General features: G+C 42.6%; 1 protein-coding gene across 1 annotated transcript in view; it reads left to right on the top strand.

The window, feature by feature from the left end:
- The window catches only part of mecom (MDS1 and EVI1 complex locus), a 148,194-nt gene extending 132,203 nt beyond the window's left edge, over nucleotides 1-15,991 (top strand). Inside the window, 10 exon segments of the mRNA XM_061682269.1 lie at nucleotides 950-2,345; nucleotides 2,865-2,952; nucleotides 3,870-3,896; nucleotides 7,847-8,013; nucleotides 8,269-8,346; nucleotides 9,764-9,933; nucleotides 10,154-10,298; nucleotides 12,654-12,899; nucleotides 12,984-13,170; nucleotides 14,151-15,991. Coding sequence (XP_061538253.1) covers nucleotides 950-2,345; nucleotides 2,865-2,952; nucleotides 3,870-3,896; nucleotides 7,847-8,013; nucleotides 8,269-8,346; nucleotides 9,764-9,933; nucleotides 10,154-10,298; nucleotides 12,654-12,899; nucleotides 12,984-13,170; nucleotides 14,151-14,285 — 2,639 coding nt within the window. The 3' untranslated portion in view covers nucleotides 14,286-15,991.

Raw genomic sequence — 15,991 nt, 5'->3', positions numbered from 1 at the left:
CCTGGGCAATCCCGTCTCCAGCTTATCTGTATGACAGAAAATATTGTTGGGCCGCAAGATAGCTTTTTTGTTCATAAAAAGGTGGCAAAGATAGCCAACTTCCATTAATGACATAATGTTTTCTAGTAATCTATTTCAACAGAAAGATCGTACCAATCATTAAGTTACCACCCCGCTGTGAATTTCAGTAAACAATAGGGTAGGTAGTAAATATTGTTGACAGACTAATAATGAAAAAAGATCGTGTCTCTGCTGGGTATTGTCACTGTACATCTCCGAGGGTCAGAGGGTGTCGCAAAAGCACTTGAGTTGACTGTGGGAACGTTACCCAGCATAGGATGACAGGGATCCAGCTTGACGAAAAGGTGAGGGAGCTGAAGGGGTGATGGAAGAGACTTAGGGTGGGCAAGAGGGGAGGGGGGCAGTGTAGGACGTGGGACCTGTCCTGGGAACCAGACTGCAGGATAGGATTCATTCAACTCTGCTTCCTTCACAAACTTAAAATAGAGCCATTGTGCTTCATATGCCTAAGAATGTGAATGTATGTGTGTGAGCGTGCATGTGCGCACACATCAGTGTGCTTGAATTCCTTTGTGTGTCCTTCTCTGTGACTTCGCTTGTCTGTGTTGTGTATGTAATTGTTTATGGAATCCTTGGGACACAATGAGGCAAGGGATGCCTGGGAACTCGGTTTGATGTGCAGGTGATGAGTGGCAACAACCGACTCACACTGTCATCCTATTACAATACCAGGATCTGGACACACCTCACCTCCTCACTTTGTTGGGAAAACCATTGTCATAATATTGATGGGAACACAAGCATTTCACACTGCATTTCCTTTGTGTCACATGTTAAGTGGATGTGAGTGTGATGTTATTGTCAGTACTTTTGTGTATCTTTGTGTCGCATTCTGAAACCGTCTTTTTACATCTCTGTGTCCCTGCAGGTGAGGTATGCCATAAGTCCTACACCCAGTTCTCAAACCTGTGCCGTCACAAACGCATGCATGCTGACTGCAGAACACAGATAAAGTGCAAGGACTGCGGGCAGATGTTCAGCACCACTTCCTCCCTAAACAAGCACCGGCGCTTCTGTGAAGGGAAGAACCATTTCACGACAGGAGGATTGTTTGCTCAAAGTATGCCGCTCCCCGGTGCGCCTGGTTTGGACAAATCAGCTTTAGCCATGGGCCACAGCAGTGGTGGATTGGCTGATTACTTTGGGGCTAGCCGCCATCATGGTGGGCTTACCTTCCCTGCGGCGCCAGGCTTCCCATTCAGTTTTCCCGGCCTTTTTCCTTCTGGACTCTACCACCGTCCACCACTCATTCCTGCCACCTCTTCCCCAGTTAGGCAACCAGCTCACGCTGTGGGTGGTGGGCCTGGTGGAGAGCTAAGTAGGAATCCTCTGCTGCCTCCTAGCCCTGGGGCTCATGAGTCCAGAGAGCTTCTTAAGGCGCTTCGGAAGGAAGACAGTGGTCCTGAAAGTCAGATCAGAGCTTCGGACCTACATACTCAGAGCTCATTGTCCTCCATGAAGCAACGCAACAAGCAAAGTGATCAATCTGAAAGCAGTGATCTGGATGATGTCAGCACACCCAGCGGAAGCGATCTAGAGAGCATGTCAAGCTCAGAGCTCGAAAGTGATATGGACAGTGAGAGAGATAGGGGGGCTATGCGAGAAAATGCCAAAAGCTTCAAAAGGAAGCCTTGTGATGGAAGCCCCCAAAATCTCAGCCTGACAAGCAGCAGTGCTGATAAAAACTTTGCCGGACCGTCGCTAAACCCTTCCTCACTGGATGAGCGAACAGCTGTTACAGGGGCTGTGAATGACTCTATTAAAGCGATTGCCTCCATTGCGGAGAAGTATTTTGGTTCAACAGGCCTGGCTGGCCTGCCGGACAAAAAAGTCAGGTCACTGCCCTATCCCTCAATGTTCCCTTTACCTTTCTTCACCACTTTCTCTCCACCAGTTTATCCTGTTCAAGACAGAGATGTCAGATCTCACGGGCTGAAGGGTGAGCTGCAGTTGCTGGCAGATGATTGCAAAAAGGCGCAGAGCAAGTCGTCATCTGAGTCACCGTTTGACCTCACCACCAAGCGAAAGGAGGATAAGTCTAGCCCGTTTGCGCCCTCCAAACTAGAAGTCTCCCACTTGACTGGTCAGGATCAGCCTTTGGACCTCAGCCTAGGGAGCAGGGGCCGTGGATGCAGTGCAAGAGAAGAAGAGAAAAAAATGAATGAGTGTCATCAAGATGAGAGGGCAGTCATGGAAACGCCGAAGCCTGACTCATCGCTACAACATGCCAGACCGACTCCTTTCTTCATGGATCCCATCTACAGGTATTGTTATTCCCAGTGTCGTTGTTTTCTCAAAAAACACATTCCCACCAAGAAGCACTGTTTGGTTCAGCTTGGCACCGTACAACCTTTGCATTTTCATTGCACAAATTTGGAAAAGGTATCAAAATAAACATTTAATAGCACTGTTAAGCATCCATCCAGACCAATTCCTCTCTTTCAACATCAGCCAGCTCTGTACTGTGTGATGTTCCTTTCTTCCACCATCCTAAGGACTTGGAAGAATAGGAAGCTCGGTATGGATTATTGAAGGCACAGAAATCGATATCCCACATGCCATTGTGTAAAATCATATAAATGTGTTGCTATAGGACGTCAGTTGCTCTGTTTACTTACATTTTCACATCTTGGATGTCATAAAAATGTTTCCACAGCTGATAAATGAGCAACCGCAGTCAACAATTAACATAGTCAACTGGTTTCTCTTTACCTGTATATTGCAACCTTTGAACTTCGTAATGACTTGTGGGTTAAGAGCTGATAGAAATCTACTATTAGCAGGGTTGAGAAGAGGAGAATGAGTGATCCGTTCGAGACGCTGAAAGACAAGTACATGCGGCCAGCTCCAGGCTTCCTCTTTCATCCTCAGGTATGTTCTGACCGTTGTGGTATCAGCGTGGCGAGGGAAACTATACGTTTATCTAAAGAAAATATTTAGATGTTTAATTGTGTGTGTGTATATTTGTGTATAAAAGGAGTACATTCCTAAAGCCTTGATTTCTGCAATAGCTTTCTGTGGAAGATTTTCCGATGTGTGGGCATTACAGGTGTGTGTGTGTTTTGAGCTGACATGCATCTAATCAGTCTCTGTGTGAGAAAAGGTCTAGGAAAGTGAAAACAGCACTTTCTCAGGCATATGATTTCGTTCCCTCTTTTCTGCCCATTTCAGGTCTGGTTTTTACAGGCTGTTTCATTTGCCTGATTTATGTCCTCTGTCCAGACTGTTGCAAAGGGCCCAGCCTGCAACGAGCACATGGTCGTCCCACCTGCCTTAATGAGGTGTCCTATCAGTAGAAACACTAACAGAGTGCTTAGGCCATCTTTATGACTTTATGATGTCTGGACACACAAATCATTCCCAGAAACACCAGACTAGTGTAGGTCCAAGTGAGACCAGGCAAGGGGCCCTCTGGTATACTTTTGAGTGGGTTTGTTTTCAGTCACCTGACTCACTGCTAGGCCATATATCAAGGCAAACTAATTAAAGCTGGAACTATAACTTTTTTTTTCCACCTTTTTGTTTTTAATTCCTGGCAGCATATTTTATTGCAAAGCAATATGGGCTCATATTACATACTGGCTGCTGTTAGAATGTCTTTATTGAGCACAGGGAAGTGTTAGGAACTATTAGAGCCATCTATAATTCCCCAAATGTAACTTTGTAGTGAGGCAGCTCATTGCTCCTTTAAAATGTAACACATCAAACCGCTTATCTTTGACCAATGTATATTGAGAGACAGCCATTGCTACTACTCCCTGACTTTTTTTTTTCTTTACTCCCTTCAGTTTCGTTTGCCGGATCAGAGCACTTGGGTAAGTTTTTTTTTTGTTGTTGTTGTTTTTTACTCATAGTGATGCATGGACAGTGCAAAATATAAATAATTTATGAAAACAAGCTAGCAGTTCTGCACCATCTTGCTCCAACACTTTATCCCTCAGGAGATGCTATGAGTCACAATACATGTAGCTTCTGGATTTCTGAGCTCCTCTCATCCTCCTCTGTGTGAATTTGGCATTAGAATGGAGGGTCAACACAATTTGTTACGTGCCATTAAAAACAACATTTTTGGACACTTTGTCATATTGCAGTGAGATGCCAAGCTAGAGATGCAACTTCATAGCTAATTTGCATACGAGATTCAGGGGTAGTCGGCAAATGTCCGGTGTCTGGTGCATGGGGTCAAATACGGGTGGTTGTTTTAAAGGAGCAGAAGTCTCGCATGACGAGTCGACCTCCTCAAAGTTTTTGTGTGACTTTTGAAGTATATTTTCAAAGTCCAAAAGATATGACCTTTAGTGTGTTCAAATTTGGAAGTTCAATTGTACTTGTTTTGTATGATGTCTTTAGCGATGGACGCCTCCCTGCTATCTTGTTTTCAAATTTACAAACTACATACATACGGTGGCCGACAGGGGCAAATGCACTGCAAATGGCCAAATGATGCAAATGCAGGAATGACACAAAACAAAAAACACACAAGCACATAAAACAACAGTAAAGAAAAAAATGCTGCTCGAAAAAAATGCTGCAATCACAGAAAACGGCTGCAAAGGAAAAATGTTACAAACACAAAAAAACACACACAAATCAGGGAAATGCCGCACGCTCACGCTCCACAGAGGAAGTCTGCCAGACCACTAGGAGGCGCGACCCCCAGTACTGTGAGACCAGGGGTGCCTTTCATCGATGCTAGCTACGTCAGTGCCCTCTAGCAGCTTTCCTAACCGACGTGCCTACGTACCATGTGCCATGTTGGAGAGGTCGTCGTTCCCATAGAAGGCAATGTACAGACTCTGAAATTAGTCGTAACTTGCTCATTTCTCAACCGATTTTCATGAGGGTTACTGTTTTGTCAACGCCAAAGCATATGCTATCAATGTGACAACTTTGACCTCCTTAGTTTAGCGTCACTGTCGGCATGGAGCTCAACATATCTACCTATACATGCATGTGGTGCCTCTGGTCTCACAGGAAAGGTCCGTCCCGGAGGTCGCGCCCCCTAGTGGCCTGGCAGACTTCCGTTGTGTGGCGTGAACTTGCGGCATTTGTCTTGCAGTTGTTTTGGGATTTGTGTGTGTTTTGTTGTCTTTGCGCATTTTTGTTTTGCACTTGTTTTTTATTTTGCTGTTGTTTTCTGTGATTGCAGAATTTTTGCCTGGCAACGTTGTTTTTTTTTTGGGTTGCTTACGTTTTTTGCAGTTGTTTTATGTGCTTGTGTGTTTTTCGTCTTGCGTCATTCCTGCTATGCAGCATATGGCCGTTTGCAGCGCATTTGACCCTGCTGGCCACCGTATATCCAGCATTCACATGACTGATCACGCAGTAGCTCAGTGTTTCTTGGTTTTCCCCCATTTTAATTATTTTAATTTGTTTACATTTTTGTCTCTAAATTAAGCCCTGCTCTGATTCAAATTAAAGGCTGAAATGGGACTTTCCAGAAGCGCTACACCCTAACCAACCACTTTTGAACATACTCTGTTTGCTTATACAGAAAATGAAGCGCATCTATTGCAAATGAGCATGGAAGGGACAGTGGATAGTGTAGTGAAGGTAGTTGCTTAGTGGGGGCTGCTTTACATGTGTCCAAGGGTAACAGTCTCTTTGGGACAGTGCCGTGGAGCGGGGGGTTCGCGGGTTGAGCTTGTTACTCTCGCCAAACATCTGTTTGCTGATAAAGATCAACAATTGAGAATGCATCTCACTAATTAGGCCCTCGCAGCATCACTGACTTCTGAAGATAGCCAATCAACTGCTGGTCCCACTGCAACACTACAGCAACAAGCAAGTTCACAAATGCTCACACATTGCCTTGGGGAGAATAAAAAGGGGTTTTCATGAGGTGTGTGTCTGTGTGTGTTTAAATGTATGTGTAAAGGGGGTCTGTTATACAAAAGAGTCGAGTGTATGACCTTGGGAAAATTACCTCTGAGCAGAGTCTGGTCTCTTCTTGACATTAAGTAGCTTAAACATTTCACACACGAGGCACTGTGACATGGTCAAGTAGACTTAATCAACCTAATCCATAAAACCTACACATCAGCCATTGAAGTGCAAGCTGCGATTGATGGTTTTTAAGTTTTCATATATAATTATCCTCTGGCTTGGATATTATAAGTCTTGTTTGACCCCCAGAAAATTTGAAATAATATTATCCCATATCCTATCATATCCTATATAAAGATTATACTGCTTACGATCAATTGATGCTGTGAGAATTAATATATTACTGTTAATTATGACTAATAAGATATTAATGATTAATTTAACCGTTATTTTTACAGTAGTTAGTCTTATAGGAAAATAAGAACTCCAGTGTATCACGAAATGTGTAAAACATATTTCCATGTAGATAAATAAGGTGACCAACGAGAACTATTCTGATGAAGAGCAGTTCTACACTCTTGCACTCTATAATCACAAAAATAATAATAATCACAATAATAATAATAATAATAATAATCTAACCAATTTGACAATCCACATCCTTCCACAGTGAGAATTTCCACTGCGTCAGGAACTTAACACTCAGCCGTCACTCATTCATTAGTCTCTCTCAAGCTCTGTTCTTACTTTCCATCTGTCTTTCCATCTTTGTTTTATTTTTTTTCAGTCATTTGCTTTTTTTTTTCTGTCTCACCTATCATCTCGCCCTTCATCATGCTCCCCCTCAGAACCTCCTCACCTCTCTCCTCGCCATCTACTCCATCTTGGCGTGCAGCCTGAGTGTGACAGGGGCTGAAAACAGGAGATGGAATGTCAGAGTCGAAGCAGTGCTCCCGTAGAAGACCCGAATCACCGCTGATTTGTTGGCCTAAAGAAATAAGAACAAGCTGAAAATTCAATATGCACAAAATAATGCAAATTTCTGTGGCCCCCTTGGAAAAGAAGAAAAAAAGTGTGAGTGTTTGTGTGTGCGCGTGGGATGGCCTGTCATGCCCGGTGCTCTACTGGGACCAGCACCCCTCTGTCTCCCCCTTCATCCCCACCCCGCCTCTTTCGGCACAGCGATATCATTATTACCCATGTCTGGCCCTTGATCAGCAATGTCAACATCTTTCATAATGACGAATGTGCTGTCTACCCGCATTGTGCACAGAATGGTTTACTGCCCAGCAGTGGACATGAATCACTCCACACGCAAACACAAACACACACAGACAGACATGGATCTGACAACAGACAGATACACACTTGGCACGTCCAATCACACCCGCGTACAATATGCATGCCTGTAAGCGCACACACACTGCGCTCCCTCACGTGCATTACAAATACATTCTATTTTCACACACATTGGTGGCAATTAATCAACTATGACCACCTCGCAACAAATAGTTTCTTGTCCATATATCCACATCCAATGTAGAAAAAGAAGGCATAAATAATTCTTCCCAGGGTATCTGATGAAAGCAACTGTTCAACTTCATTAGCAGATTGGCTGCAGTCGTTAATTCTTTCCGTCTGTCTGCGTAGGTGTTGTCTGTCTGAGAGAGAGTTGGGTGAAACAACCAAAACGTTTCTCAAAGCATGTCAGGAATATCAATGTAGCCTTTGAAATTGGGACTCTATTTGACGTGATATGATAGTTACACATGTTTGGTTTTGGCATCTTTTTGTGAGCATTGAAACAAATAAACTCTTGTTGCTCCTTGCTTAGCAATATTCAGGCATTCATAAAATCAATGCTAGACCAAAAATTCCAGCAGAGTGGCGTTTCCTGGAGTTTTAAGTTTTACAATCATCCGGTGTCATCTTCCTTCAGATGTCAGCTATTGAGAACATGGCCGAGAAGTTGGAAACCTTTGGCTCCTTGAAGCCAGACTCGGGTGACCTGCTGCGCTCGGTCCCCTCCATGTTTGACTTCCGAGCGCCACCATCAACGCTTCCAGAGACGCTACTACGCAAGGGCAAAGAGCGCTATACCTGCAGGTAACCACAGCACACTATGCCGCATTTCTTATCGTCAATACTTGTTTTTCAGTCATCAAAAACATATAAGTTAAATTTTGATTCACATTTGAACTAAAACTGCAGAATAATTATGGTGATGGTTTATTTTTATCATTTTCTGTTGCAATAATACATTTTCAGCTTACGTTTTTCCAATTTGGACTGCAAGGAAAATTATGTTGTTCTTTTCACCAACTTGGAAAACACTGCTTACATTACATTTATCTTGGATAGATATTGCGGAAAAATCTTCCCACGTTCTGCCAACCTGACGCGCCACCTTAGGACTCATACAGGGGAGCAACCTTATAGGTAAGACACTTAATTTCCATTATTTTTGGGTGATAATGAGTCTGGCAATCCACAAACTACACTTAATATCACAAACTATCCAACGACCCTCCTCACTCATGGAATATCCTTTATACGGAAAACATAAAATGACTATGTTGTTTTCTTCAAACAAATGTCACCTAGAATAGCATTCAGTAGATCTTTACCAAAGTCATATCATCCATAACATGTCCATTTCATGTTCTACAAGGACATAAAACCGCTCCAGCCCTGGACCTGTCTGTTCATTGCTCTCCTTGGTCCCAATGCAAGTAGACTGTAACTGTAGGAAGTAGAATAAATTATTATACGCACCTTTCATGCAGAGCCTTCTCAAATATCCCGGGTTCTTGCAAATGTGCTACGCCAGTACAGAATTTCATGGATATAAGTTTTTTTTTGGGGGGGGGGGAATAGTCACGCTAACAAAGAAGCAAGCCAAAAACTGCCAATCAAAATAATATCTCTCGCCACTGTGCGAATAGGTTGCAGGAAATGTAACACTGAACGCCATTTTGTTAAATGTTCCATAAGGTACCATGGCACACTTGCACGTTTCTTTGATTGCAAATAGACTCGATATGCAAGAACAGAAAATGAGCGTTTTGTCTTCACAAATGTGAACGGCTGTCCGTCAACCACCATACTTTTCCCGACAAAGCAAAATATTCCCGTTCAACCTCTCTACCGCTTCAGCCTCAACTGTTGCTGAAGAGCTGACAATAAAGCAAATTTGTTGTTCATAAAAATACCTTTACCTCGTTAATATAATGAGTAATCCCTGGCCGAAACAGAGCTTTGTAGTTACTAAGATGAAGGAATGTTGGCCCGAAGCTCGTAGGAGGCCTTTTGACCACAGGGGAGGGAGAAAGATCGGCGCGGGCCTCTACTGCCCCAGCCTGATAGCCTCCATTCCGCTCACTGGCATGCCATTAAAGATCACCGCTGTTTATTGTAATTTCTTATGGTGATAACCGGGGGGGAGGGGGGGGGTGTCCTGAGGGACAGCCAATCGAGCAGGCTAATTCCAGCAGAAGAAAGGATGTAATCTTCTCGTATAATTTTGCATGAAGAAACTTGGCAAGAGTGACTAATTTCGCTGGAATAGAACACAATCTGTTGCCTGCTTATTGAATGACAGAAGAATGCAATTTTATTGAGCTGGCTGGAGATAAGAAGCCATTCGGTTTCACCTTAAACAAGCTCCTCCATCATGTCTGGATCTGTTGGACTGCTGGGACTGTGTGTGTGTGTGTGTGTGTGCGTGTGCGCGTGTGTGTGTGTTCTGCATCAGAGATGCAGTTCTGATTCCCACAGAACAATCCAGGAGTTCCAAAGTAATGTTTTCGGTTGCTGTTAAGTTTTGTCCTTAAAATGGCGTTTTTCTGTCCTGCAGGTGTAAATACTGCGACCGCTCCTTCAGCATCTCCTCCAACCTGCAGCGCCACATTCGCAACATCCACAACAAGGAGAAGCCCTTTAAGTGCCACTTGTGTGATCGATGCTTTGGTCAGCAAACCAACCTGGATCGTCACCTCAAGAAGCACGAGAATGGTAACCTGTCAGGTGCGAACCGAGAGGCCTCGTCTCTAATTTCAAACGAGTGCTTGTACGCTACTGTGGGAAACCCTCTTAAAAGTAAAATTAATTAAGTACATCTGCCACTTAGCTCAAAAATATGTGTGAAACGGTTTATTTCATATTCATCAATATCTTAGAGATGTGTACCAGAAAATAACAACACTGAATGGAAAAAAAAATGTTTTGCCCTTGTTTCTTTGCGCAGGGACTGCAATGTCTTCTCCACAGTCGGAACTAGATGGCAACGGCGCCATATTGGACGACAAAGAAGACTCTTACTTCAACGAAATAAGAAATTTCATCGGCAACACAGGACAAAGCCAAACATCTCCGGACCCCTCTGAAGAAGGGTAGAGCGATATCCACATTTTCTCAAGTGTACAGCTAACTCCTACCTAAAAACATAAAGAGTGAGCCTACGGTTAAATGTAGCAAAAATATATTTCGTCGAATACTCAAGTAATCACCACCCCCCCCCCCCCCTCCTGCCCCACTATATTTGTATATATATATTTTTTTTTACTACAAACATATTTTATCCTCATTTATGAGGCCTGGACTTTTATCCTTAAACTACGTATGTTGGTACTAAGTGTATGCTATGAACTCTGTGAACAGTATTTGAGAAAATAGCCTTTGTTAAATGGTTAGCATTACCGATTAGCATTAGAGCGCTAGTGATTACCATTTTAGGTTAACCATTTTAGGTTTAAAAAAAAATAACGCTAGTTACCATTCAGTTCACTCATACATCATTTTACATGTACTTTATACATCTGATAGTGTCTTATAATCACTCACTTATAATCCTCGGTCAATTTTGGCAGTGTTTTTCACTGGGCCAACAGTCCGTCTGCAACAAATGTCCGTGCAGTGAAAATGGACAGTGGCTAAATGGTTCCAGGCAGTGGAAATATGCTTGTGTTATTTTTTTATTGCCTCGGGCAGAATTCTTTGGTCGACCAATTTTTGTCGTCGACTTAGCCAAGTTTGCCTTTTTTTTTTTTTTTTCTTACAGCTCTATATAGATTGTTGGTACTGAGTGCTTGAGGTTAAGAAATGTGACACATATCCTGGTTTAAGCCGGTCACTATTGATGGAGCAAACCATTTCTTAGGCAGTTGTGGTGGGAGTACTGTTCTGTGTTTTTACACTTTTCTAGGTTGTTTAAAAAAATAAATCCTTTTGGGATCTCTCAAATTTTAGTGGTGCGAGGATTCGTTTTAGCAGTGGTTCGGTGCCCTCAAAAATGGGCTCCAAACGCTCATGTCAAAAGCTGTCTGTCTCTGTTAGACTATTTTGCTATCACCCCAGCCCATCTTAGTAATTGCATACTGTTCAGAGAGCAATCATGTGTGTTCACATTGAAGGAGAACACAACTCTTTCATGCATTAAAATCAGGTGATGTCTCTGTTCATGCGAAATCGTTTATGCATTATGCAAATACATTCTTGAAGCTGCGATCAGGTCAGATAGCAGTTGTGCAATCCGAGTTTGTTTTCACACGCCTCACGTCGGTGCGATCGCAAGCCCGATTGCGCGGCCGGATAGAGATCTCGTAGACTGCTCGATGATTGGCCCCCAAGAGCAGGAGCAGGCGCAGGAGCCTCGGGAGGACGGGAAGAGAAGCCCAAAAGCGGGTCGTGCGGCAGTTAGCCCACCACATCTGGAACCAACATGTCTGCCGACAGGAAGAAGGTAGAGGAGGTGGGGTCACGAGGTCGGCCTGTGTTTCCTTTCAAAACGGTGCGCTTCTGACTGCTTCTGATAGATACTTCATCCCCAGCAAATTACCACATTTGAAAGCATAATTAGCGAATCTGTTTTCTTAATCACAGAGCTCTGGCCGGCTCTTCGGGAGTCGCTATTCTGAGCCGCGCGGGCTCAACGCGCCACAAATAACACCTTGTTAGACCCAGACTTACACGGTCCCGGAGGAAGCTCGCTGTAAAACCCAATGCGCTATCAACAGCTGATGAAGAACAAAAGACGATTCACATTGTTTATTTCTGGACACACTTAATGTCATCTCATCAATTGGTATCGTATAATTAATTATGTGATGACATATGTCACTTTCCTATCCGGACTTCTCTTTCTCCGAGACCTCTTGGTGCATGGTTTTTAAGTGTCTGACGAAAGACATCTCAGAGTGTAATTAGTGAATCAGTCTCAATGTGGTTCCAGGTGATTTAGCAAATGGTGGTTTCCTGTGGCACTGAGACAGAAGGAAAAATTGAGACTCTGGCAGTTTGGATAGCTGGTTCGCTTTCCCTCCACAGGGATAGCGGAATGGATCGCTTGGCAATGCATTCATAATTCAACTTCCAAATGGGGCTGTCAGACAAATATTTTGCCTATTAGATGATTACTAGATAATAGTGAAGATAAACAAGACGAGAGACAGAGCACTCCAGTTAAGTGCTGCAAATGATGAAGTTGGTGCTGCCGCTGTGCCCAGAGGGGCCCTGCAGCCTAGATGACAAACGACATTCCGGCTTTGGTCCGTCCCAGCTGCCATGTCCTGCTTTGCCGCTTAGTCCGATGCTAGACATTGATTTTTTTTTTTTTTTTTTTTTTGTATGGAGGAGCAGAGGAATGTTACAAGAACATTCAGAAATCGCAAAGAAAATGTAATGGCATTAAAACATTTTAGCTGGTAAATGTCTTTACTCCATAAATGTTGTGTATTCTTGGTCTGCAGTGTCAATGGCACCCCATTTCAAGAAGGAAAGACTCTACTGATGGCCAGGCACGGTTCACGTGACTTGGAAGACGAGGAGGCAGAGGAGCTTGGTGCTGATGAAGAAGGGGAAGAACCCAGCAAGACCCTGAATCAACCCCAAGAGGAGATGCCCGCCAGCAACATGAGTGATGACGTAATACAAGATGAAATGGACTTTAGTCGAACAAATGACTTGCGCCAGAGCTGTAAAATCTCTCCAAGGAGGTAAATCTACTTTCCGAATACAACTGTGTCAGTTTTTACTTGAAATTGGTGACACGAAGATGTTTTTTGTCCCTGGGTGTCCAGGTATAAGGAGGAGGAAGAGCCGAGTGGCTACTCCGCCTTGGATCAAATTCGTCACTTTTCAGAGATCCACAAGCTGGAGGAGAGTGAGTTGAGCGACGGGGAAGCTGATGAAGAAGACCAATCGTTTGCCCCCACCTCGCTGACTGAGGCAGTCAAGCAGCCCCTCTTTAGGAAATCCAAGTCACAGGTAACAACATTTCCTAAGCACATACTGGATATTGGAGCCTCTAATTCCTACATACTTTGTTCTATTCTGGGAGGCTGGTCAACCTAATTTGTTTGTAATGCACCTTCCCCATAGAAAATAGAATCAATATTTTCAGGGTCAAACTATACAAGCAATTTTAAGCAACATTTTAACATCCCTAAGTGTCATACAGTTGTGAAAATCGAAGTAGAAAGGTTCACCATTGTTAAAGCTTACTTGTGTGTAACTTTAATGACGAGTGACTGACATAGTGACGAATATGCTGAGGGAGATTACTTCATGCGCTTGTAAAGTGGCAGCCAGGCTGCAGATGTATGTACCAGGTCCATTCCCAAGTCTACAGACATCATGGATGTTTGCTCTAAAAAAAAAAAAAAAGTTGGTTAAGATTAATAGAAACATTTTCAAAATCTCAGATAAGTTGCACCACAAGGTGATGCTTCAAGGTCATAGTTGGAAAAATGTCATGTTTGAGACTAAGGCAGAATGGCACATGATCACAAGTGTCGGCTTTTAGAAGGAGGAAGTCACATGCAAAAAAATTGTGGATATTTTTCAAATCTAACTCAAATTGTAATCATGGAAATTTCCAAAAGCAACTGTAATATAATTACACATTTTCCCACAGAGTTACTCCCCAACGCTGACAAAATGTTTATCACTGTAGTTATAGTTGCAGCGGTGGAGAACTGCACTGCATCAAACTGATCGTTGTTCCTAATATTTTGGTCGGGTCATTCAGAAACGGGAGTCAAAATATTGGACACTTCTCTCAGCATGACGCAGAGTAATTCACCACTGGAAACCACGGCAACAATAAAAAAAAAAAAACATACTTTCAAGTTAATATCTTTGCGACAGTGTGAATGAAAATCTATTGTGGTTTGATTTGTCTTTTTAAAGTTGTGTTTGTGGTGTACGGCAACTTGAATGATGTCCTCATCGCTTCCGCTTCCCAGGCATACGCCATGATGCTGTCTCTGGCTGAAAAGGATTCTCTCCACCCTGCCACCCACACGCCGGCCTCCATGTGGCACAGTCTGGCTCGGGCTGCCGCTGAATCCAATGCCATCCAGTCCCTCAGCCATGTATGATGACGCCCGCTTTTCACCTTTTACGCCCCCGAATTGGGAGCCCATTGCGGCGGCCCTCTTCCTCCATGTCTTTGGAGTGACTGCAAAGCAGAATCACTTCCACCCTTCTGACTGCTGAGTGGAGCGCCTTGTACACACACACAGACTCACACAAAAAAAAACAAAAAAAATAGCAGGGTCCTTGCAGACCCCCAGCCCAGAAAACCTCAACTTCTACAGAAAAAAATATCCCTCTGAGCCCTTCAAATGGATTTCCTCGCGTGGCAAACACCAGGATCACACGATTGTGGTGGAAATAGTCAATCTAAAAAGTAATAATAGTGGTATTTATTCTCTTCATTTGCACACCAAAGGCAGCTGGTGGACATGGAAGATGTGCTGACGTATCTTTGATAGACTGCATTCACTGCCCACTTCACACAAAGCAGGGTGAATATTTGGAGTTGCTTGTCTCTGAAGGGCAAATTTGTTTAACTGTAACAAGAACACTGTCTTTAATGACATCATGTATATTCAAACTGTATTGCAATTCAAACCCCTGGGGGTCCACGTGTGTTGCTTGTAAAAATTAAAATAAAATGCACTTGATGTAATGAAGGGTGGTAGCAACCTTGGTTCAAATGACTCTATATCATTAAAAAGTTCTAATTCAAATAATGATGGTAAAGCTAAATAAAGCCAGTTCCCTATCTGTATTCACAGTGTGTCTGCACAATCATTGCACTGTACACAATTGTCTCTGCACCCCATCCTGCCCGTCTGCGCTATCTGTGAAAGGTTATAAATAGACTGTCATTTTTAGTGGATGAAAAGAAAAACATGTTTTTACTGAGATACGTAGCCAGTGCTGAAGTTAAATGTTGTTCTGTAAAGGGCATTTGTCTTTTTTTTTCTGCACCATTGAATCCATCCTAGTCAGCCAACAATACCACTAAATAGCCTGAATGCTAGTCGGTAACTACTTCATTCTTGTGTCATTCATTTTAGACAATCATGATTTTGTTTTATTTTTTATTTTGATTTTTTTGGGGGATATTGTTGGTGTTGTTGGTGTTGTTGTTTGCTGTTGTATGTTGATAATTGTATTTATTTCTTGGCAAACTGTAGTTTGTTTACTGAATAGCACTGGTCCAAGCCCAGGTGATGGCAGACTTTACTGGGGTTTGTAGATTCCATGTGAGTGCCGGATAGTATTAAACATACAACTCACTCCTTATTATTTTATTGGAACTGGTTGATGAATAGATATTAGTTTTTTTTAAATGACAATTTAATGATTCAATTCTATAAAAAAAATAATACATACAATTTAAAAAAGAAAACCGTATATAGGATGAAATCATGAAAAGATAACACAACCCAGGTATCATTTGCTCATAAGCGCATGGTTGGTCTGCTAAGATTTGTGTTGAAATTTTCTACGGTTGTCTGCAAGCTTGTGTGACGTTCAGTTCATGTTAAACCTTTGTGCCAAACTTAAAAAAAATATATAAAATAAAACAGACTGCTCTTATGTATTCTCCCGTTTTGAGGGAAATTTTTTTTTTTTTTTTTTTTTGTCCTTGTTTATAATCAATTTTAAAAATTAATCAGCAAGTTGAGGTACTTTTATTTTAATGCTTTTTACAATGTAACTGTTATGCATTTCAATTCAAATAATGTGGGAGGAACAACTCAATAAAGGACTACAATGTGGATTGACATTA

This window comes from Phycodurus eques, chromosome 7 (genome assembly GCF_024500275.1).
Source record: "Phycodurus eques isolate BA_2022a chromosome 7, UOR_Pequ_1.1, whole genome shotgun sequence".
Classification (NCBI taxonomy): domain Eukaryota; kingdom Metazoa; phylum Chordata; class Actinopteri; order Syngnathiformes; family Syngnathidae; genus Phycodurus; species Phycodurus eques.
This window is presented reverse-complemented; position numbering and strand designations above follow the sequence as displayed.